This window comes from Rosa rugosa, chromosome 1, assembly GCF_958449725.1.
Source record: "Rosa rugosa chromosome 1, drRosRugo1.1, whole genome shotgun sequence".
Classification (NCBI taxonomy): domain Eukaryota; kingdom Viridiplantae; phylum Streptophyta; class Magnoliopsida; order Rosales; family Rosaceae; genus Rosa; species Rosa rugosa.
This window is the reverse complement of record NC_084820.1, coordinates 71,618,375-71,643,312: the sequence shown is the minus strand read 5'-3', so window position 1 is coordinate 71,643,312 and position 24,938 is coordinate 71,618,375. Positions and strand designations below refer to the sequence as shown.

Sequence of the window (24,938 nt, the reverse complement as noted above, 5' to 3'; positions counted from 1 at the left end):
TTGGCGATCTAATGAAAGAAAGAGTAGGCTATCCTGCTGGGGATTGACTTGTTGTATTGTAGCGTGTCCATAGATAAAACCAATGATTGTAACCAACGGGTACCATTACAAGTTTGGAGTGTTTGATTCGTGTGTTTAATTTGCAAGGTTACCGTTTCATACTTTCTGTCAATTCCTATTCTGGTTACCATTTTTGACCGCCTAGTCTCTTGCGTTGGTGGATGCATAGCACTTTGGGTGTGCAGGTGTATAATCAATTTGTTTAAGGCATTCTGTCAAGATAGTCCAAGAAATGCATTAGAGGTCTATATACAGTACACAAGATTCAAATCTTCATAAAAGACCTCATCTAGAAACCCTTCCAAGAAAAGGAGTTTCCTGGTGTAAACCAACTTTGTTTAAGCAGGGAAAAGCTGTGTTCCCAGTTCTTTGTAAATGTTGGGAGTACATGAACAACGTAATGCAGCAAATTTAATAACCACTAGGATTGAGCAATGCTAGTAGAAGAGTCATAAGAAAAGCAGTACACCAATTGAACGGAAAACTAGACTACATAAATCGGGTTGCAGCACCACGGTTAGTGGCTCTAGATGCCATGGCTCTCAGGTTTGCTCTAGCCAACGAAAGAGAGGCACTTGATTGATCACTGGTTCCCCTAAAAGCCTCCATAAACTCCTCCCTCTGTAATCTCAGAGCTAATGCAGCATCCTCATGTTGGTTTGGCACCCTTCTAATACTCGTCGGATTTGCATCTCTGCTTGATACCCTCCTTATAGGCCTAATTTCTCTGCCTGATGATATCCTTACTGGTTGAGCCAAGCTGCCTAGTTCTCGATTTTGATTCTCAGCTTCTCTCATCTGTAACCTTATAGCTAGTGGTGCAGGATCGTCCTCATCATCATCTTGGCTTAACACTACCCTTCTTCTCCTCACAGCCACATCTCTGCCGGATACTCTTCTACTTTGATTCCTTGAGTTGCTACTACTAAAGGCCTTATCGGGGATTTCCCGCTGATCTTCTTCACGACTATTCAAGGCTCCAGCTGCTTTCCTTGCTTCAACTTCTTGTGGAAACAGAAGCTGAATCGTGTTCCATAGAACCGTGTTCACGGTGCAAGATCTTCCATTGCTGCAAATGATGACAGAAAAAACCCACAATTGCATTACAGTAATGCCAATCCCCAATTTGATCAACCTGAAACTATAACTGAAATACCATACCTCATTAGCTGCCTGCATTTGGGGCACCTCTTCCCACATTTATCCGCAGCCGATCGCAGGCATTTCTTACAGAAGCTACAAATCAAACAGCACTACTCAGCAAAAGTATCAAACACATGGAGGGCTTTATGATCCAAATCCTCATTAAATTCCAACAAATGTCATTAAGATCCACAATTGTAGTAATTTAGCTTATGCTTAGTTGATCTAGACCTCACCTGTGTCCACAAGGAGTGGTACTGGGTTCAAAGCAAATCTCCAAGCAGATCTGCCCAGGAACATCAAACCATTAATCATAAGTACTAAAGCAAATTGTTTAATTCTGATGTCATCAAACTGAAGGTTCTTACAGCACAAGAAAGCTCATCCCTAAGCTTATCCATGCAAGGAAGATTCGAGGTTGAGCAGGAAGCACCAGAGCTCTCACCCATCTTCCCATCTTCTCCTCTTTTCTTTTCTTCATTCACAGCAACAATTTCAGGCTCTACCTTCTCTTTCACACTCTCTGCCCATCAAAATACACACATTTCAGAAAGAAAAAAAAGAACAATGAAAGAAAGAATTGAGCATTTGAATTTCAAAACAGGGAAGAAATCAAGAAAACCCAAACTGGTTTGTACCCTCTTCTGTAGTTTCTTCACTATCAAGGTCAAGAACAGCCACTGGGATCGAAACCGGGCTCTTTCGCTGAACTCTCCGCTTTCTGAAACACCCACAAAATCTTGAATCAAACACAAGAAAGAATATAAATTCAATTTTTCCAATTAGATCATTCCCACAATGAATACCTTCTTGATGAATTGGTGGGTGGAGTCTTGGACCGGAAAACAGATCGTTTCTTCTGCTTAATATCTTGCTCCGGCGTGTCGTCGACGACAAGGCTTGCGATCAGGAGAGACTCTTCGTCCCAACCGGCCATGGCCGCCGCCGATTTGAATCTGGGACTGAACATCAAGCTGTTCCCACTTGGGCCACTTCCGATCTCAACTGGGTTCGATTCTCTTGGTTGAGTTTTTGGGCTCTGTTTCGGTTCTTCTTCTCTCACCATTGTTGTTGGGTGTTTTGGATCGGAGAAAGTGAAGGGTTTGTGTTGTGAAGAGAAGAAAAAGGCAGAGTGAGGACTGGTAGGGTTTTATAACGGTTGAGTTTTATTTTGAATCGTATGGTGTTTTAGGCAATTGCAACGGCTATGAATCCGGGGTTTTGTCTAGATTCCAAAAGAGAGGTCTATCACCCTACATCTTGCATTGTTAATATGCCTGTATGGAAATCATATCAATAATCATGATTGGCTAAAACGATCAGAATTTTATCGACGAAATTTTCATTTGTTGAATTCTTTTATAATGGAAGATCTTGCTGACGAATATTTTGTCAATACGACTAAGATTTGTGTAATCAACTAAATCTTAATGTCTGAAATTAAGTTCATACCCATAAGATCTCAAATTCAAACTCTCACTAGCTTGCTGGAACTAAAATAATATAAAATAAAGTAATGATATTCTCAACCAAAAAAAAAAAACAATTATATATATATTGATTAGTAAACAGTCATATGAATCTTTAATAGTGCATTGAGAAGTTCGAACTTAGAATTGCTCGATGACAATAAACATGAAAATAATTAAAACTAAGATCACCATATGCAACATAAATTGAAAGTTGACCCTATATAGGTAACTCCTAGCCTCCATCAATTTACATGCCTTCAAACTAATAGCCATTGATTGAGGTATTGCATATTATACATATACACCACATTGCACACACTATCCTCATTTCTAATCGTTTCATTAACAGCTTAACACTTCTCTATCTACAAAAATAGTGAACAAACTAATCCACCCCTACAACACAAGAGTCATATATAAATAACCTCTATGCTTTCGTCTCTTTCTCTTTCTCCTTCTCACCCTTCTCTTCTCATGTTTTTGATAACCCTCCTGCCACGGCAAAAGCCTTGTATACGGATCAGCCAAGTTCTTCAACACCCGGTTCCTAAGTCCAGTGTCATTAACCTCGCAAAACCTCTCCGGCCAATCAGGTGGCTCCACCGCCTTCGTCCCCAATCCCGGGGCTCGATCCTTGGAACCCACATTCTGCTCCTCCTGCCAGTCCGCCACATAGGTCGCCACTCTCCTATAGAACTTCTCCTTAAAAACCTCCCACACTTGGTACTTGTAGTGATTGATAACCAACACTCCCCTATCCGCTTTCACTGCCTCGTAACCATTTCTAAGTTTGAAATGGTGCACCACATTCATCAATGTCGAATCCAACGCCTCCGGCTTCACAATGCTCTTGTGCCTCTCCGGGGCCGCCACGCGACAAGTGTACCCCACTGTCACGCCCTGAATCGGGACACTCTTGAGGCCCGACGGCCCAAAACTATAGCACCAAGCCTGAACCTCACCATAACCATACTTGGACTGGTTGCGCAGCACGTCATGTAATAATAACCCCGAAGGCATGTGAAAAAACTCGTCCACATCAATAAACCCAACCCACTGGCAAGTCTCGCGTGCCCGTAACGCGCAATGCGCGAACCCGGCCTCCTGGGTCTTGATCCAAGGCCACAGGTGCCGGGTAATATTGTAGTTCCCACTCTGTAAAAGCTCAATAACGACATCAGTTTCATCATCACTATTGTTGTCGTAAATAAACCAACGTTGCACTCCCATTTCAGCATGGTACATGACCCATTCCTTCAAGAACCGACCCTGGTTCCTCACCATGGAGCATATACACATTACGTGCTCTTTATTCCGGGGCGGTTCGACGAGTCCGGGCCGGAGCCCCGGCCGGGCTATAGTGTCCACTATTGTTGTTCTCCCTTTAAACCTAACTGAAACCTTCACCGCATCATTCACCCCACGTTTGTTCCTGATCAACACACTCAACGGCGTTTTACACCGTACGATCTCCTGCGCCAAAGAAACGACGTCGGACCGCAACAAATGGTTGGACGTGCTGAAATCCCAGCCGTACAAGCACTCGTATCTCGAGGCATTTGAAACCCTATCTGGCCGTAAGTTGAGTCCTTTCACGAAGACGACGGTGGTGTTGTCGTGGTCAATGAACGCATCGTACGCCAGTGAGTCCCACGTGTACGTCGGCACTGACGTTAAGTCGCTGTTTTGCTTTTTTAAACCAACTGAAACCCTAAAGCCGTCTCCGGACTGCAGCGGGCACCGTACGATCTGGTTGTAGGGATCCTCGCTGTCCATGTCGAGCGGCGGTTGCTTGAAGAGAGGCCGGGCGGAGAGGTCATTAGCTGAGAAGTAAATGCAGTCGATTTCCTCCTTTGTAAATAAGCAACCGGTTCGAGGGTAGTTTAGAAAAACCAGTGACTGGTCCGGCAGGCTAACTACTTCTCGGACGGAAATGGTGACCGGAGAGTCGGCGGTTACGGCGGTTTTTGTTACAGTTGGCCATCTTAGTCCTGGTCGAAATGTTTCTGTAATATATAACATTAATTCACATCTACGATTTAGACTAGTTCGATGCAATAGATATCCATAACACTTGAATAAACTAATAAAAAACTCGAAGTAATGATTGTTTACTTCCGAAGAGGAGCCGGAAAGTGGAGAAGGTGAAGCCGGAGAGGAGGAGGAAGTTGAAGAAGATGAAGATGGTGCACCAGAAGATCCTAATCCAGGAATTGGTGTCGTTGCGCGGTGGTCTCTTCCTATTGTTGTTACGTGGTTTCGGTCCTTTCATAAAAAACGCAACAGGAACGAGATTTCTAGTTGTCTCTTTTTATTCATAGGGTTAATGATTTTTGCATGGATTTGGTGCATTGTTTTTGTTCTGGAGTCAAAGAGAGATTGAAATGAAAATTGGGAGGAGGAGAAGAAAAGAGAGAGAAAGAGAGTGGAAGTCGGAGAGAAATGTAAAGTATCAAGAACAATTCAAGAATACAAACAATTGGTGTGAATGATCTACCCTTTATTGAAACAGCTCTTGGCTTTATAAAGCCTTACATCTAACAAGAATGAGAAATTGCAGCCCACTTCGCACATACTTTGCTTAGTGGTTCAGATAACATGAATAATTCAAATAGCTAAAACAACTCTAACAAACCCTGAAGAATAGGTCTTTATTCTAACAGTCCTAAACTCAAACAATCTCTTCCAACAATCCCTCCCTTGAACTTATTACCTTTGACAAGATATTAGTTCAAATCTGGAACAACAACCATGCCCAGTTCCTCACGAAGTCTCCGAAAAGTTTCCAACTTGAGAGGCTTAGTCATCAGGTCTGCAAGTTGGTCTCGAGTGCCACAAAATAATAACTCAACACTTCCATCTTTAGTAAGATCCCTAAGAAAATGATATCTTACCCTTATATGCTTGGAACGGCCATGTAAAATGGGATTTTTGGACAGCTTTATAGTTGAAGTGTTATCACACATCAACACAGTACTTTCTGCCTGTAAATGACCGATCTCTTTCAGTACCCTTCTCATCCAAATAGCCTGGCAGGCACATGCAGCAGCTGCGACAAATTCAGCCTCCGTGGTTGACAAAGTGACTATGGGTTGTTTTCTTGATGACCAAGCTACTGCTCCTCCACCCATCATGAACACATAGCCTGAGGTGCTCTTGCTATCCTCCATATCCCCAGCATAATCACTATCAGTAAAAGCCACCAAATCACTAGCTCCTCCCTTTTTGTAAAACACGCCATAGTTCACAGTCCCTTTTAAATACCTCAAGACTCTCTTTGCTGCTGCAAAATGTAGTTGTGTAGGCCTTGCCATGAAACGGCTAATGAGACTTACAATGAACATAAGGTCAGGTCGAGTGGCAGTGAGGTACATCAGACTCCCCACCATCTGCTTAAACTGAGTTGCATCCACCTTGACGCCATCTTCATCTCTACCAATCTTCTGCCCTGGAACAATAGGATTACAAACAGAATTGTAACCCTCCATCCCAAATCGACTCAAAACCTCAGTTGCATACTCCTTTGGCATATAATTACACCATCAGACCTTTGTAGCACCTCAATTCCAAGAAAGAATCTCATCTTACCTAAGTCTGTCATGTCAAACTCCTTTTTCATAGAACACTTGAATTCACACAACATCTCTTCATCATCACTAGTGAACAAAAGATCATCAACATAAATGCTCACAATGATAATTTTACCTCCCTTTCTCTTGACAAAAAGTGTCTGCTCACTGGAACTGCTTTCGAAACCCTCCTTGATGAAATAGGACTCTATTCTACTAAACCAAGCCCTAGGTGCTTGTTTTAGTCCGTAAAGAGCCTTTTGCAGCTTGTACACCATCTGCTCACTTCCTTTCTTCTCATAACCCTTCGGCTGTTCTACAAAAACATCTTCCTTCAACTCCCCATGTAAGAACGCAGACTTCACATCTAATTGATAGAGTTTCCAGCCTCTTTGAGCCGCAAAAGCTATGATCATCCTTACTGTATCCATTCTAGCCACAGGTGCATACACTTCTGTATAATCAATTCCATGCTGCTGAGAGTAGCCTTTCACCACCAGTCTTGCTTTGTATTTGTCGACTTCACCAAGCTCATTTAGCTTGGTTTTGTAAATCCATTTCACTCCTATTTTCTTAGCTCCAGTAGGTAGTTCCACTAAGTGCCAGGTCTGATTTCTTTCAATGGACTTGATTTCTTCATCCATAGCCAACCTCCATTTCGAACTCTTGACAGCTTCCTCAAAGCTTGTAGGATCTGACGACATTATAAGTGCCATGTTTGCTTCATCTTCTTCTGACAAACCTTCACCGGAAGTGTAGTCTGCCGTCCACACAGGAGGACGTCGATTTCTGCCCTCCCTTGCTATCAAATCCTCTTCAGGAGCTGGTGAATCATTCTCGGATCCATCCACGACTTCCACTGCTTCTTCTTCTTCATCTGTGTTCCTTTCAATGTTGTCTCCCCATTCTAGTTCCATCAACTGCTCTTCTTCATAGCTGGCATCCCAATCCCACACACGATCGTCTTCAAAGACCACATCACGACTCACAATAATCTTTTTGGCAACTGGATCAAACATTCTGTACCCTTTGGATTCATCACTAACCCCAAGTAGTACGCAGCTCACACTTTTATCTTCAAGCTTGGTTCTCCTAGCATTTGGAATGTGGACATGTCCCACACATCCAAACACTCAAAAATACTCCACTGATGGCTTCTCTCCGCTCCATGCCTCCTCTGGGGTCATGTCCTTCACAGCCAAGGTAGGTGATCGATTCAAGACATGAATTGTCCACCGAACTGCCTCTGGCCAGAAAAGCTTAGGTACTTTCTTCTCTGACAACATAGCTCTCACCAAGTTCATCACAGTACGATTCTTGCACTCGGCCACTCCATTTTGTTGTGGAGTGTACTCTGTGGTCAATTGTCTCTTCACCCCATGTTGCTTACAGAAATCATTGAACTCTGCAGAGTTAAACTCTCCTCCTCTATCTGTCCTCAAGCATTTAATAGGCATTCCAATTTCTTTTTCCACAAGTATCTTGAAATGCTTAAAGTGATAGAATGTTTCTGACTTCTCTAATAGAAAATAAATCCATGCTTTTCTAGAAAAATCATCTATGAAACACAATAAGTACCTCTTCTGGCTGCTAGAAGCTGGTGTGATAGGGCCGCAAAGATCTGCATGAACTAGTTTCAGTTTCTCAGTTGCTCTCCATTGACTCTTTTTGGGAATTGGAGTCCGATGTTGTTTGCCCTTCATACATGCCTCGCAAGTGACACTTGAAGCTATCATTTGTGGCAATCCAATCACCATTTTCTTGTATTGCAAGGTACGCAGACCTTTGTAGCTAAGATGGCCATAACGATGGTGCCAGAGTTTTGACTGGTCCATAGTGCTAGTTTGGAGACACCTTTCTTCCTCTGCTGTGACAGATGGTTCAGCTAGCAAAACAAACATTCTGTTTGCACTCATGATGGACTCCGCCATTTTTCCTCTTTGTGGATGATAAACACTGCACACACCATGCTTAAACAACACTGCCAATCCCTTTTCCTGAAGTTGCCCCACGCTCAAGAGGTTGTTCTTGAGCTCAGGTACACAATACACATCACCAATGACATAGCTAACTCCTTTCAAAATCAACTTCACAACTCCCTTCCCAATAACCTTCATTCTAGTATTGTTTCCAAGCTTGACAGTATGTGAAAATGTTGTATCCAAACTTGTAAACATACCTTGATTCCCACACATGTGGTTTGAGCATCCAGAGTCTATAAACCATGCATTACTTCTCTTTGCTTCATGTAGCTCCACATATGCCATCAACAGCAGCTCATCTTCCTCTTCTAACTCTGCATAATTTGCCTCCTTGTTCCACTTTGGACATTCATATTGAAAATGTCCTAAGTTGTGACACTTATAACATTCAACAGTTGCTTTGTTGAAAGTTGTTCTTCCTCTTCCTCGTCCCCTGCCTCTAGGAGGTGTTCTTCCTCTGCCTCTCGTTCCAGTCCGGTCCTCTACCTTCAAAACTTGATCCTCATCATCATTACTCGCCCTTCGAAACTTCTGTTCATGTACCACCAACGAACTCTGCAATTCATCGATGGACATGTTGTCAGTATCCTTTGATTCTTCGATTGACACTACAACATATGTGAATCTCTCAGTTAGAGTTCGTAGGATCTTCTCAACAATCTTTGAGTCAGGCATATCTTCTCCATTGCTCCTCATCTTGTTGGAGACCGTCATCACTCTTGCAAAATACTCAGTGATGGTTTCATCCTTCTTCATTGCTAGAACCTCAAACTCTCTTCTTAGTGAGTTGAGAAGAGATCTCTTCACCCTGGTATTTCCTCCAAACTTCCGCTTCATCGAGTCCCAAACAATCTTGGCTGTGCGACGGTCCAAGATTTGTTCGAAGACAGTTCGATCAAGTGCCTGGAAGAGATAATGCTTGACTTGGTGATCCTTGGTTCTGGCATCATCAAGCTGTGTCTGCTGCACCTCAGTCAGCATCGTCCCTGCTCTTGGCTCTTCAAAGCCATTCTCCACCAAGCTCCAAAGACCCTTTGCCCTAAGCAAATTCTCCATCAGTTCACTCCAGTGGTCATAATGACCATCGAAGTGAGGGATCTTCGTCAGAGTCTTGTCCTCACTCATTCTCTCAGCTTTTGACCACTCGAAGACTGCTGCTTCCTTTTCTACAAGCCCAGTGGGGGCTCTGATACCAAATGTAAAGTATCAAGAACAATTCAAGAATACAAACAATTGGTGTGAATGATCTACCCTTTATTGAAACAGCTCTTGGCTTTATAAAGCCTTACATCTAACAAGAATGAGAAATTGCAGCCCACTTCGCACATACTTTGCTTAGTGGTTCAGATAACATGAATAATTCAAATAGCTAAAACAACTCTAACAAACCCTGAAGAATAGGTCTTTATTCTAACAGTCCTAAACTCAAACAATCTCTTCCAACAAGAAAGTGTGCAACCGTTGAGATAGAGTTGGTATATTCGTGGCTGTGAGAGCATGTCATGGGGGGTTTTTATCCTCTGCAAGACCAACTGCAGTACATTATACTTTGCGGAAATTGTGGGGATGTAGTTTTAGGATTTTTTTTTCTTTCTCTTTTTTTCTCTCTTGGTCATTTTAAGAAGAAGAGGTTGAGGTCAAAATGAGAAGACGAAGAAAGAAGAATGTGGACTCTTCATGGTTGCTTTATCAATGCAGCGTATTACATACTTAAATTTTGCGTCTCATCTATAGGTTCATCACTGTCACAAGAGTGTTAGATGATGGCATCAGTGTCAAAAATATAAAGGGACACAACTAAAAATCAATAAACCTCTTTATAAACAAGCATTTGGTTCTGCATAATAGCATAAATACAATTCAGTGAATCTAACAAGGGAGTGGAAATGCATCACCACACCTAGTTTGGAACCACTGTAATACAACATGCTGACAAATTAGATTTAATTGGGGTTCCTAAACAAAAAGAAATTCATCTCATTTGTATCTACGTCTGTCAAAATTAGGGAAATCATGCTTCGAGTATGGCTAAAGACTAGTGGATAGAGTATAGACTTTCAAATCTATAACTTCTAAACTGTATATGCTTCGCTGCAATCTTTTTTTAAATTGTGAAAAATAAGGACCAAATTAATATTTAAAATAAAACATCTATGTTGGTTTTATGTCACCCGAGTGTAAGTTTTTCCTTCCAGTAATAATATGAGTCTCATGAGTCATGACTTGATTGTGTTATAATGAAAAAATAATAATTGAGATGTTTTTTTTTTTTTTTTTGAGAAATAATAATTGAGATGCTTTGACACAGTATAAAACCTTATTGCCTCAAGAAACAAAAAAGAGTATAAAACCTACACAACTGAAAAGCCCAACCACCAACTCGTGCTCTAGCCCGGCCAGGAGTTTGGGCTTTGTAGGACTTGGGATGAAATCAAACCTAGGACCAGACCGGAGAGGTGAAACCGTGAAAGCGACTTAAGTATAGGAATTGTAGTATAGTAGTTGTACACTTGTACCTAAAGATGCAAAATATGAAGGACACCAATGGGAGCAATGGCCATTCAAACTCATCCTTGTATACACGACAATTATTCCTCATTCTTCTTCTTCTTCAACCTAGATACCCTTCAACCTAGTCCATCACCACGGACTGGACCATTGTTTGTTTTAGGCCTAGTTTTCATACTGCTGATTAAGAATAAGTCGTTTTTGATTGTTTTGGCGCCATCGAATCTGTAAAAGCATCTCTCATGTCCTATGTTAGCCGTTTTGATTAGTAATTAGCAATCACTAGTGACAAGAGATAATCTAAGAAATTTTCTTCCTCAAGACGAGATGTAACAGCATACACGCTAGCTTGCTTTAATTGCCGAATTATTATTGCCTCAACTTCTTTGAAGTAATCATCGAACATATTTTTCCTTGTTCTTTAAGAACATGTTGAGTAATGTCGACGGTTGCCTTCATTGGCATTCCCTTTGATCTACTAGTGCACACAGTAGCTTGTTTTGCTTACCTTTTCAGTCATATTCAAACGCATTGCTCTCACACCCTTGAGAAAAAGAAAAACAAATGACCCTGTTGACCATTTCAATAGCTAAAAGTCTAAAACAAAAATTTGAGTTGCCGTGATTTCCTTCATTGACACCCGTAGGTCTGCGGCTGATAATGTGTGGTATCGACAAGTTATCGGTACATTCTGCTAAGATTATCCAGTAGTACTTGCTTGTGAACTAGCTAGCTTGTTTGCTTAGGCAGAGCTATGTACTCTGGCAGCGTGCTACTACTAGCTATTAGATGCTTTTCCAACTGGACGTCAGTTTTGTCACCAGCTACTAGATCTTTGTTCTTGACCTCTTTCACCAACAATGATGTCAGGGATATTTATTTTAATTTCTAAGCATAACTGCAAACATATATAATATTAGGGTTAGGGTTATAGTAATACAATTCAATTTTGCAACTCTAGTCGAAATAATCGTTCGAAAATGTCAAAAGCCACTAAGCCAGGCACCATTTCGGGAGGTCAATTTGCATTGCATGTCTGTAGCCTTCGAAAAAACATGACATCCATGATTCCATGTTGTGCAGCCGATATTATTCGAGAATTTAATTAGAAGAAATGTGATTAAATTTTGATAATTAATCAAGAATGGTGAGCTAGCTTCAGGAACATGAAGATAATGTTTTCCACACAGCAGACTATGGCCCCAAATGTTTGTGTTTCTGATGACTCTGCATCTCCAAAAAAAATCATGGAGAATATTCGTGTGCATGAACCAAACTAAAGTCTACAAATCATTGTTCCATTTGGTAATATAAACTATTTTGCATATTGCTTAGGGAGGTAAGTATGTCAACCATTAGTGGAATCATTTTCCCATATTTTAATTGATTCAACAGCATTATTGAAGTTCATACTTTTCAATGTACAGAGACATCTTCTCAGTTCAACCAAGTATATTGGTGTTTCCCCTTCAAACTCTCTTCTAAATCATATTATGTTTAGTCTGACATACATTGTTAATTTATTTTTCGACAACTTAAAATTTTAGGATCCAATTAATGGTCATCTAACATGGTATTAGAGTATTTGTATGCAAGAAATCTTAACTTTTCTGGTTGTCCAACGATTTCAACATTGTGCAAGTTGTGAAAGATTGTTTAGAAAGCCATAAAAAAAAAAATAAAAAAAAACAGAAACAAAACCCAAAATAAGAGAAGAAAATATCTATTCACCACAGAACATCATACTGGTAGGCTCTGTACTCGAATCATCGTACATGAGCGACCCCTTCTGTCTCCCCATTTAGGCATTTTAGAGATTGCTGGTTACCCCATTTTCACATTTTGTGTTTTTCCTCTTTTCTCAATGCCTTTTTCTATCGCCTGGTTGCAGCTTTGCATGATTTTGCTTGCTCAAATATATATGCTACTTAATTTATGCATGTACTTATTCACAAGTTAACTCAAATGATGATCTCAAAGTTCCTTCTCTTAAAAGCATCTAAAGCAATGTATAACAACTTCCTACGCGTGCAAGAAATGAACTAACAATGTATTTCAATCAATTAATTTTCTCTCGAAATTGAATAAAGATGAAATAGGTGGAAGTATAGATGTTATTTAGTAAGTGAGCAAGAATCAAATCTTTTAATTATTAGGTCAGGATTCTAAGAAGCTCTGTTTGTCTCTTTTTCACTTCTGTACTTTTCGGCTAATTAACTAAGACACATTGACTGAGGACTTAAACTCTGTGATGTAGGCTGTAGACCAACTTAGTTGATTCATCCGAGTCCCAAGTGAATCCATTTTTGGAATTTTAGGATAGTCTCATTTGCTAGAGAAGGCATCTCTCTCCCCAAAGCCTAAAGAGTTGCTTCCAACGACAAAAGTGGGCAGCCTTCAAAGGAACAAAGGAATCCCAATCAAGCTCATTGTTTATTTTCTTGGCTTATTACCTACATTAGAGCCAATGAGAGAGGGGACTTAGGTTGCTAAAATAATAATTCAAAGTTTTTACATCAATGAATTGAAGGCGACCCACGTCTGGTTTTTCTTTGCTGTAACAAAACAGGACTGATTCAATTGGCTCTATAGAGGGGGTGGTGCCATTTTATAATGACAAAGTTCCATGCTAGCTAGCTTTTCTATACCTATATCAAAAACTCAAATGCTTTTCTTTTCTTTCCATTCAATCATTTTTCTCCCCTTCAAACAACAGCTTTGATTTGTTTATGTGCCTGAATGAACTGGCAGCATCTTTGTTTGGAATTGTAGGCTCCTTTTAAGGCTAGCCTTTCCCACTTTATTGTCCACTTAGCAAATTAAAAGAACTAGCTAGCTAGAAGCTTTCTCAGTTTCTTTGCTCAATCTGTTGAGTCTGCGAAAAATGGGAAGGCAGCCTTGTTGTGACAAAGTTGGGTTGAAAAGAGGTCCATGGACAATTGAGGAGGATCACAAGCTCATGAATTTTATCCTCAACAATGGGATCCATTGCTGGAGAGTGGTTCCTAAGCTTGCAGGTAGATTTGTCTACACATGTTTACGATATCTCTCTCTCTTCGAATTAGCCTTTGTTTGAGACAATGGTTTGACTTGGTGAACATTTGTATGGTGGTGTAGGATTGCTTAGATGTGGGAAAAGCTGCAGACTCAGATGGATCAATTATCTAAGGCCAGACCTCAAGAGAGGTGCTTTTACAGAAACAGAAGAGAATCAGATCATTCAACTCCATTCATGTCTTGGTAACAGGTATTGTATATTATTCGCGCGCTTTCTTTTAGTCCTTGCACAAAAAGTAATAGGGTAAACTGATTTTGTTACCAAGGCCTAATAGTAAACTGATTGATCTGCAGGTGGTCTAAGATTGCTTCACATTTTCCGGGTAGGACGGATAATGAAATCAAGAACCACTGGAATACAAGGATCAAGAAGAGGTTAAAGCTCCTCGGTGTAGACTCTGTGAGCAACAAAGCCATTGAGCCAAAAGAAAGCATGGAAGACAATAAAGAGATAGTTACTGATATTTCAACAGAACTAGGACAAGACAATGGCTTGGAGCCGAAATTGCTCCAGGATGATGATAATGGGAATACGGGATTTGAAGAACTTTCCAATGAGGTTGAGTTAAGTGCCTTTGATGAGACCCCTGATGTTTTGGAAAACTACGAAATGTTTTGTGGGAGCTTGGATTTGGGGACATTCATGTTGAACCAAGGAGTTAGCAACAGCAGCACCACTAGTTCCAACAACACTAGTGCTACTACTACTACTACTACTAATTCTTCAACTTCTGTGGAAGAGTCTAATTACAACCCTTCGATTTCTATAGGCGATCAATCGCTACTGCAACAGAACTGTCTACAACAATGGGTTGAGAGTGTGGATTCCATGCTCTCGTGGGATGGCTTCAACAATCTGGAACAAGACCTTTTCTTCTTTTGAACCAAAGTAGCCATTGAACATATTTCATACCTTTTCTTCTAAGTGCCCTATTTTAGTTTCATGATCACTGATCATAAGTTAAAAAGCTGTTGCAACAGTTAATCAGACTGTGATTTTGATTGAGCTTGATCCTCTTCTTTCCATCATGATCCGTTTTTCTCTTTCGATCACTACTAATTCTTGTATTAATTTGTGTGTTGAGTATCCGGAAATGCGTATGTTAATTTCAATGCGCGTGTGCTGATGATTTCGAAGTTCTTGTTCTTTCACTATCATGGAGATTGAGTAATGCATTAATCTCCGGAAATGTATCTTAATTTCAATGCGCGTGTGCTGATGATTTCGAAGTCCTTGTTCTTTCACTATCATGGAGCTAGATTGAGTAATGCATAACATATATCCGACCAGAGAGGCTTAAAAGAATAAAAACTTTGATTTCCATGACCCCTCTAGTGTTGCAATGCTGATGATGAGGTGCTACTTTTTCTTGTCCCTTAAGTAACTATAAATCCCTCAATGGTGGATCATACATATATCATTAATTATGATGTCTCTCAAGGTTTTACTACTTGGTTTAGTGTCCATTTTAAGATTGACTTTGTGAATTTTTGGCAAACCAAGTACAGGGCCGGGTCATGATGAACTATGCAATCATATCGTTTAATAATATGGGTCAATTTAACTTGGACAACATGAACATTTCTATATTGATGAATTTGTATAGCAAGCTGTATAAATGGATGCAGGTCGTGCTAAGCACCACTATCACTGTCTCTCAGGCTCTCAGAATTATGCATCATCTCCTAGCATTACGTACGGACACTTGGTATTAATCCTAAGAAGTGAACTTCAATTCTTCTCTTTTCAATCTTCGGAGGGAGGGAAATTCGAACTTGAGAGTAACTATTAATCAGTAAAATTACAAGCAAGTAATATTAGATCGAGACTATTAATTAATCAAGCATTTGGAGAGTATAGTAATTAATATAACAAGCAAGTAATAACTATTTATCATAAGTTTTTTTTTTCTTTGTTTCGAAATGTAACCTAAGTATATTAATGCATTACTAATTCGAAAATTTGCATCAAGTCATCAACTGAGTTAGGTGTTAGAACTCTAGTTTTTAAGATGCATTCAGGGTTTCAGTTATGTTGTTTGCATATCAGAATATACATTTTCTATGTAACTAACTAATTAAGAAATTAGCATTATCCTGGATTCTTATATATAAGCGATTTAGAATCTCTCATGTTTCTCATTGTCTTAATATATAAAAAAAGGTCAATTACTTCTTGTTAGATTTAAAATAGATAGTTAGAGAAGCTACTGTATGGTATAACAAGGAAGTAGGCTAACCTAAACTATACTATGATCCTATCCTATCAGTGCTCGTTTTGCTCCAACATGAAACCAAGACTAAATTATGTATAGCAGATTAAGAAAACGATGTTCTTTGGTAGTTGCCCTATATACATCTCATGCACCTAGCATGACACTGAGTTTGTTGCACTATTGTTCTCCCAGAGTCCCAAGTTATTAGTTATGCTAATTCATATTAAGAAAAAAATAAAAAGTCAATTGTAGAACTATAAAGATGGTGACAATTAGGAATGACATCCTTGTTTGGATCCCTTTAACTTGATTAGTCTAAAATGCACAACTTTTCATTTGCTCCTAAAGTTGACAATGTGGTGTAAAATTCGGATAATAGTAATACAATAAAGGCTTACTTTCTTCGATACTCGTTTGCAACCATATGCTTTGTATGTGTAAAAAAAAAAAAAAAATTCTATTGTAATTTTTCGTAAAAGTTATTTGAACAAAATATATAAAAAAAGAAAGTTATATGCATATAGCAGAGAAAATAGATTCAGTGGAAAGTTTTTCATGGGGTAGGTAGTTTTTCCCATGTACTTATTTGTTTCACCTTTTTTTTTTTTCTTTTTTGCTATTTCTTTTATAATGTAACTATATCATCCCTATATATTTTATGACTACTAAAGTTTATTAATAATTCAGGATTATTTTGGTATATTTTTTCAATTTTAACTTGCAAAGCCTCTGTTCTTAATAATGATATAGATAATATAGATAATGACATGTTTACGTACACGAAATAATACATGTTTATATCATTTGCTTTATTTTCAAATCACCAATGACATAGGGTTGAGAAGAGAGAGCGGTGGCGGCAATCCGTTGGTCTAGCAGCAGTGCAGCGTCTCCTTGCTGAGAGGCGGTGGTGTGAGTGGACACGTTTTCTGAGGTGTGTTGGGGATCGACGATTAAGAAGCAGATAGAGATCGTGCGGTAGGTGGGAGGCCGGATTCGAACTATTGGACGGAGCGGCGCTTGACGTCGGAGTCCAGGTGCGTCTCGCGTCGAGGTCGTGCAGCAGGTGGGAGCCTAGCTTTGATTGGATAAGCGCTTAGCTACTTGCGGTGTCAAGGTAGCATAGCGGTTGAAGAGCAAGGTAGATCGGCAAATTTGGTGGGTCGTTGATTGACGACGAGATGGTTTGGTGGAAGGGTCGACCGCCGGAGACCCTGCTATCGGCGGCGGCGGTGGCGGTGGCGGTGATGGCTAGGCAGCATGAATGGGCTTCACTTCACTTAGCTCGGGCTTGGGCTTGGGCCGTTGGGCCTAAGATCACTTCGAGCCTGCAGATTTCCAGGAAAAGCATGAAGACCAACCTGTTGTCGAGGTTGTTGGCTGCTGAAGAGCCTGAGGCAAGTGCTAGTTCCGACCCTAAGGGGAAGGAAAAAGTACTTGCTTAGGGTATCCAAGATAAATACATTCTGAACTCAAGCCTTTTGAAGTAGGGGTAATTTCTATAGGCTTTTCTAAGACGTTTCTAGTTGATATTTGTACCACAATTGCGTGATTGACAGATTAGACTAGATGAATATTTCTTCGTTAGAGAGCGAGACTACTGTTGCTTAGTTTTAGGCTTGCTGTTCAGCGAGCGTCCCTTTAGACTTTAATGAGTTTTAAAGTGGCTTAGATAGGTTATCCGGTTTGTCCCGGGTTTTCTTATGTAAGTTCTGTTAGACTTTGGCCTGTTTTCATGGTAACATCAAATCCTATTCAAAAAAAAAAAAAAAAATCACCAATGACATGTTTATTAACACGAAATAATTATCAAAATAAAGATAATCATTTGAATTCACAGGTTCGCCAACACAAGGGAATCAAAATTTAAGCAAGTTCTGCCTTAAAAAAAAAAGTAAGTTTCTTCGTTCCGTCAAAGATGAGGTGGTGTATTACTGTATTGAGTAAATTTCTAATTCTAGTAAACGAAAAAATTCTACCACATTTGGTGATTTGGACCCAAAGAAAAAAAGAAAAAGAAAAATCTTTTTACCACGCTGTTGAACACGTGTTAATAAACACGAGACTGCAAAGGATATGGGTCGGACTCCGACCCGAATTCACACACTGCAAAAGCAATCGGGCATATTATAGAAAAACCAAAAACGAAGAATGCTTGCCCTCCACAGAGCGGTCCGGCGGTTCCACGCTACCGCCGATGCTCCACCGCTCACCAGATTCGCCCTCCACGCGCCTAAATATGTAACCTTTCAACCCATATCTATTCAATCTTGTAACTGGGTTTCAAGTTTTGAACTTTCAGGCTTCAAATTCCTGTTGGTGTTAATTTTTCTGAATGTGGGTTCGTTTCAATTCAGGTAGAGGTGGAGTTTGGCAATGGCAGTGTGTTCAACTTGTCAGCTGAGTTCTTAAGAGTTCACAGTCCAGCTGTTGACGCCAAGATTAGGTCCATTGCCGGTGAAAAGGTGACTTCTTTGATCATTTTTCCTTCTTTTATGATATCATTGTTGCTATCATAACATTGAAAATAAGAGGGAGAAGTAAAAAAAGAGAAGTAATTTGATAACTTTGTCGAAATTCTTATATTCCCAATAGGGTAATAATTTGTTGTGGTTATCTTCAGATGGTTAAGTTTTCATAAGATTGCTGCTGTGAGATGTTTAAAGATCTTAGCTTGTTGTGAACTTTTGTGTGGATTGATAGGTGATATCGGGGCGGCGTCTGGTGGGGATCATGTCTGCAGAACCTGTAGGAAACTATGGGGTGAGGTAGTTTTGAACTATGAATTGAATGAATGATTGAGGTCATGAGTAAGTTTGTATATACGAAAGAGTTTAGTGTTGTGACTGTGGACTGTGGAATGGGTGTGTTTCAGGATTCTTTTCGATGACTTGCATAAGACTGGCATCTATTCGTGGGATTACTTGTATCATTTGGGGAGTAACAAGTTTAGCCTCATGAGAAGTTATATCAAGACTCTCAACAAGTATGGACTCCGGCGAGATCCGACCAGAAGGAAATGATTTAGGCTCTGCTGCTTTACAATCGATGGCTACCAATCTACTTTCCCAGCCTTTTATCTATAATTGAAGCAGCATTGGTGGAGGATGATGCAGCTTGTTTTAGTTTCGAATTCATTGCTTGGAGCCTTAGAGCTAAAGAGTAGGGAGTAATTCAATACCAATGTCGGTTATAAACTATTATGTCACTGCATGTTCATGTTAACCAGTTGGGGTGCTATACAGAGTTCTTATTTGAGAAGCCAATGGAGTTTTATTTTAGGCTTTGCTTTAGTTGTTAGGTGTTAACACTCATATAATGCAGGTTTTCTCTCACTGTTTCTTTTATTAGAACGCTTTTTCTTCCTGCAGTTTTGTATTAGTGAGCCTATTTCAGTTCTTGAGTACCCTTTATAATTTTGATTATAAAATAAAAGATGTACAGAAGGTGAAGTAGCAATTAGGTAATATGAAATCAAAATACTAGTTTAGTTCTGAAACTAATGATTTCGAGGAAAATATATCAGAAACAAAAGGAAAACTTACTCTGGCTAAAGTTGCATATCATTCATCATTGGTTCAACAAATCCCTGATTTTGATGAAACTATCCTGAAACATGATTACAACATATCATAATCCCCTAATCAAATCCCCAAGTCAATTTTCCACACAGCAGCATACTCAAATCCCTAAATCAATTGCCCACACAGCAGCATCGATGGTGTCTCGGCAGCGTACCATAGTCCTTGAGATCAGATACTTTTGAACAAGTACTAATTCAAAATCTAAAATTTTATTTTGAGAGTTGAAAAGTGCTTTGCATTGACACTAATGTTACCGGCACAAGTGTAACACAAGACAACACACTCTAGACGTAATACAGTGAAGATTTGAAATCTGAGTAAAGAGTAGGGAGACAATACTGATATCAACATTAATATTTTGCTTGCCTAGGGAGTATTTTGCTTGCCTTATAAACTACTATGCTACTGCAATGTACTTGTAAACAAGTTGGCCGACGATGCATTGTCCTCGTATGATTTTCGACTTTGCTTTAGTTGCTCAAAATAAAGAAACCACTCATAATTTATGCCAAAAACTCTAGACAATGATAGTCAGATGATGAAAGGACGGTATGGTATCATCAATTGCATGTCTGAATGCTTTAAGTTTACAAAGAGGTTCTCTGATCAACTAACAACTTTCAGTCATTCTCATTAACAAATTTGTGATTCCTCTAAATCTACAATGAATTAACAGTGAATGCTCAAAATACAAAAAAATTATGGAACAACACGGCATTTGCTGGTCACTGCGATAGAATGCAGACTCCTTTTAATGAAGAACTGTAACAACTAAGAGGGCTTTTTCTTCCTTCCACTTTGCGTAAGTGAGACTCGTTTCAGTTCTTGAGTTCCCCTTTTAATTCCGCTGTCACAGAAAAACCATTTGTGAAACTTACAGAAAAGAAGATATAACTGGAACAGACAAGGAAGTTTAAATATAGATATACCTTCTGTAGATGTAAAGATAAGTATAGTAAAGGAGCAGCAGCATCAAAGTCAGAACGGAAATAACAATGTAAGATATACTCATCCTCTTCTGCACATTTGACAAACAAGGGATACAATCAATAAGGACCTAGAGTATTACATCTTGAACACAGTTAAGCGTACGATTCATTTTGTAATGCACCATGGTTTGCCTAAAATGCCTCCCTCAGAAGACCATCAATAAACACATGTCTAATGACTAATTTGCGTAATTTTTCTAAATAATTAAAAAAAGATGCTTTACAACAAAGCATACCATGCCCCTAACATGACTTCCATTAGTAAAGCATCGATCCACTAAAAACTATAATGTCAGCATGCAAATAAATATACAGAACACTCAATAACAGGTCATAGTGAAACTACACCTTCTTGCGTCCTTGAGAGAATGGTTTCTGGCGTCCAGTGCAAGTGAGGGCATCACAGAACTGGCGTAAGAAGAATTCTGGCATAAAAAAACATCAAGAAAAGTTCATAAGAAAAGATAAATAACTTGTAACAGCTTTTGTAATTATCATAGAGAAAGATATGAAGTACCATGTAGACGGTTTGCTGAAGGACCCTGATTGACTGGAAAACAACTATCCGCTAGACCCTGTGTATGACGGAGAATTCATGAATACAATGAATGCTGAAATCTAAATGCATAAGACCTCATTAAGATGCAACCTCACACAGATGTTTATTCCGTGCAGCAGCAGCAGGATTGCACTTGGTCTTGTGTGGAGCAGCACCCATTGCAACATCACAGTGCAACGCACCACAGACATCTGCTAAGCACCTACTATGACTCTGATTGAGCAAGAGATAACACGTGTTCATTAGCAATGGACCATTTAGGCTACAAAAGGGTTGCATTCTCAATGTGGAATTCAATTATAAACAAATAGTTTAATGCAATAAGCTAGGAAAGGAGCTTAAGTATACAGTGAGAAAGCATCGGCTGAAATAAAAGGAATATTTTTTTAGACTTTCACAAATGATTTAATGCTGGGGATGAAGCAAACCTATGAAACAGCACTTTCATCACAAAATATTAAGGTGGAACACAAGGTCACAAAATCTGAGGTTGATGAACCTAACCTACATTTGTAAATCATGCATACCAAGTTCATGTATAATAGCATAGAGTAGTGCTCTCTTTCCCTTATATTCCCAAGCTAAGCTCCATTATGTAATGCAAGTTAGTTTAGTTGATACCATGAAATAAGAATTAGTTATTGATACAAGACCTAGTCATCATTATCACTGCCAGGAGAGAAAAAAAGAGGAAAGGAACAAACATGAAAGCATAAGACCAGATGGAACCTACCACATTCAGCAAATTGAGATGCCTGTTGTCAAAATGCTTGTCAAGAAACTTCTCCTCGTAAAATCTCTTCTTACAGTATCCACACTGCCATTCATATATATCTATACGGATTTTGTGCTGTTCCTGATCTCTGTACAGATCATTATCAGGGTGCAACCTACACGTTCTCGGAATCTGATACCGCTCTTTCTCTACATAGGGCATTAAATACTGCAATCCCAAAACAGATATAAGTGAAAACGCTAGTTTAATGGCAGTAATCAGAAAAGGATATATGCATGATCTCCTTCGAATACCTCCTCAATTACTTTCCATGCTGCCTTACTCCTTTCTCTCGAACAATGTACCTCGGGCATATCCGATGCCTCCCCCCTAAAAGTCCTATACATCCATTTGGAGTATTAGTTACAGAATTATAGATAAAGGTTTAGAATTTCAAACTTTTATGACCCAACTCAAAAGAAAAAAAAAAACTGTCTGAATGCATATAAATGTTCAACATTGTAAATTTCCTACCTTGTGGTTGCAAATTCCTCATAGTTCTGTAAGAGAAAAACAGAGAAAGAGGGTCAAGCAACCAAGTTTGAAAACTGTATGATCAATAAAGAACTAAAACAGTCACTGTGTTCTTAATAAGTTTTGATTGCATGGGTTTGTTCGGTGAATTCTAGTTCAACTAAACAACACAAAGCAAAAGTAGCTGATGAAGGTTACCTGATCTGTTGGCAGAGACTGAGGAGAAACAGTAGTAAATTGCAGAGATAGTGAGAAACAGAGGAACAGAAGAGAAACCCATTTGGGTTTACACCATTTCTTCTTCATCTTCTAACTTCGCATCAACAAACTAAACTAAACTCCGTTCTACATCTCCACTAGCTCTGGACTCTTGTCTTTGTGTCAAAGAAGACCCAGGCTGCCGCCTACACGCCCCAACAGCCAATCAACACGTGCCACGTAGAGCACCAGGCACACTTCGGGTCACCCTTTGCTGGGGATTTGGGCCTCCCCTGGCCCAACTTTTTCAAACAACCATCCCGACCCGGAATCTCTTGGACTGGAAAACTCCGACGCCAATTTGGTATTTTTGTTATAGCGGTTCGCATCGAAGTGATGACCGTCTAAAAGTAGCATATGAAAAAAGAGTCATGGTACATTACATATTCAATTTAATATTTAAAATATTTTGAAGTCAGGATTCGTTAGATTGAATTATAACTCATTCAACGAGCTAATTTAATTGTTTTAATTTAGAAATTTTAATACTCTGAAATACTATAAACAACACTTCATTATAGTAAAAAGAGTATTAGCAACCTTTCTCTATTTTAAGTGTTCCTACTTTTGTTGCTATTAGAAAGTATCAAGCAAATTATTTCTCAAAAAAAAAAAAAAGTATCAAGCAAATCGATCACTTTGATAACATGTTCATTATATGTCAAATGTTCATTTATTTCATATCTTTTAATTACCAAATAATCTCCACTCTGGTGGATTTTTTGCGGAAATAATCTTTAAACGATAAAATAGAAATAAATTAATTCGTGAAATTAAATAACACTGTGATTTGAAATATAACTTGGGAAAGTTGGTGAACAAGATTGCCAGTATTTTAGCTTTTAGTAATTTACCAAAAACATAAAAATGGTAGAAACAAAATGCCAGTTCAGCTGCAATAGTGGATCTTCTTCCAGTAGCTATTCATGTCCTTTCTGTTCATGAAAAAGTACAAGTCCACTGTAACCAAAAAGAGAAAATTAGTTTTAAACCCAATTTTACAATGATTTATTAGGTTAAACCCAATCACTTTTTCTTTTCAATCTACACCCAATCCACATCATGAAACATTCCTTACTATTAATACAATCTTCAGCCACTTTTGTGTTCCCATTATACCCTTTAGTAGTTTGTAGAAGGTCATATGGAAAGAGTTAATCATATGGCTTAATTCGGGCATGCTTTGATTTCAATTTTTTTTTTCCAAAACTTTTATATATAGCACCATGATTTCAAACTATAGAGATACTAGTTCATGTTCCTTAAGACCAGAAGAAAGAAGTAAAAAAAATTTCAAATTATTGTTGTGAACTTGTGTATCACCTATGCATTCATGATCATATTCTCTTTCTAATTTTTGGCTTTCAAAAGTGTGGTATCTACTAATAAGGTATGTTATTCATTAGATTTAGTTTTTTCAAATCTTTTCTTTTTTCATCATTCTGTCTTGAATCTTGTGGTAAAGTATCTTGTTCTAAGTTTGAACTTTTCATTTTGTATATTGTCATATTAATTTGATGGTTGTTCATTCCCAATTGTTACCTAATAGATAGGTGTATGCATATAGGGATAAGTTAGAGATTCAACCTAAGAAATATGGTCAAATCGCAATGATATATAGAATACCTTTTTTTTTTTTGAGAAATATATAGAATACCTAAGAAAGAGGTTGATGTGAAAAATGAATCATAGGTTGATATGAAAATTCCTATAAGTGAGGTTAGTTAAACATGCGCGTTTAATCTTTAGGTTGTAATTAGGAAAAAAAAAATCTATTAGCTAGGTTAAAAACTTAAGCCTCTACCTTTAAGTCAAGTTGCAAGTAAATGCATGGATGAAAAACATAAATCTAGAGTTGTGTTGCAAAACACAACAGATAAGAACAACTAATACTAATTAGTTTAGTTTTAGAACACAAAATCTACCTTTAAAATAGAAAGTTTAAATTGCCAAAAAGTAAATGGGAGCTTCTATTCATACCAAAGTTGGCATTTGGACCTCCCAACTTACTTTTATAGATAACAAATTTGCTATCTAGACCTCACTAATTTTCCCACAACGCCCATCGTCCAATAAAATCAATAAAAACTTCTTCTTTTACGTTCTATTCATACCTCCAAAATCAGTAGTCGAACCTCATTCAACTTTTGAAGATTTCACAATCCTATTTTACCCTTCATACAATTAAGCTGCACACAAAAAAAAAAAAAAAAAAAAAATCTCCAGTTGGTAGTCAATACAGTATTTTTCATTAAATCAATTGAATATAGAAGCACATTGGTATACTGCTAT

The 24,938-nt window shown here is 38.8% G+C and overlaps 4 protein-coding genes across 5 annotated transcripts; 2 read left to right on the top strand and 2 right to left on the bottom strand.

The window, feature by feature from the left end:
• Positions 1-325: 325 nt before the first annotated feature.
• On the bottom strand, positions 326-4,947 carry LOC133707159 (glycosyltransferase family 92 protein RCOM_0530710). Its single transcript, XM_062132715.1, has 8 exons — positions 4,791-4,947; positions 3,101-4,681; positions 2,010-2,220; positions 1,842-1,924; positions 1,572-1,726; positions 1,440-1,489; positions 1,222-1,296; positions 326-1,129 (listed from the first exon to the last, which is right to left on the bottom strand). Exons 1-8 carry the CDS (start codon positions 4,945-4,947, stop codon positions 550-552), a joined length of 2,892 nt encoding a protein of 963 aa, XP_061988699.1. The 3' UTR covers positions 326-549.
• An 8,401-nt stretch (positions 4,948-13,348) lies between these two features.
• Positions 13,349-14,904, top strand: LOC133707152 (myb-related protein 315-like). The gene is made up of 3 exons (XM_062132702.1): positions 13,349-13,751; positions 13,852-13,981; positions 14,086-14,904. Exons 1-3 carry the CDS (start codon positions 13,619-13,621, stop codon positions 14,672-14,674), a joined length of 852 nt encoding a protein of 283 aa, XP_061988686.1. The 5' UTR covers positions 13,349-13,618; the 3' UTR covers positions 14,675-14,904.
• A 3,206-nt stretch (positions 14,905-18,110) lies between these two features.
• LOC133707144 (uncharacterized) lies at positions 18,111-19,354 on the top strand. 2 transcript variants are annotated; one of them, XM_062132683.1, is made up of 4 exons: positions 18,111-18,248; positions 18,365-18,472; positions 18,711-18,775; positions 18,883-19,354. In XM_062132683.1, exons 1-4 carry the CDS (start codon positions 18,159-18,161, stop codon positions 19,028-19,030), a joined length of 411 nt encoding a protein of 136 aa, XP_061988667.1. In that variant the 5' UTR covers positions 18,111-18,158; the 3' UTR covers positions 19,031-19,354. The 2 variants fall into 2 exon arrangements, with proteins under 2 accessions (XP_061988667.1, XP_061988675.1); XM_062132691.1 differs by having other exon boundaries at positions 18,711-18,770; positions 18,883-19,022.
• Positions 19,355-20,132: 778 nt separating this feature from the next.
• Positions 20,133-22,772, bottom strand: LOC133707136 (uncharacterized). Its single transcript, XM_062132678.1, has 9 exons — positions 22,587-22,772; positions 22,389-22,414; positions 22,169-22,253; positions 21,873-22,082; positions 21,230-21,352; positions 21,098-21,155; positions 20,929-21,005; positions 20,521-20,609; positions 20,133-20,438 (listed from the first exon to the last, which is right to left on the bottom strand). The coding sequence occupies exons 1-9, from the start codon at positions 22,692-22,694 to the stop codon at positions 20,363-20,365; spliced, it is 852 nt and encodes a 283-aa protein (XP_061988662.1). The 5' UTR covers positions 22,695-22,772; the 3' UTR covers positions 20,133-20,362.
• Between the last annotated feature and the right edge of the window lie 2,166 nt (positions 22,773-24,938).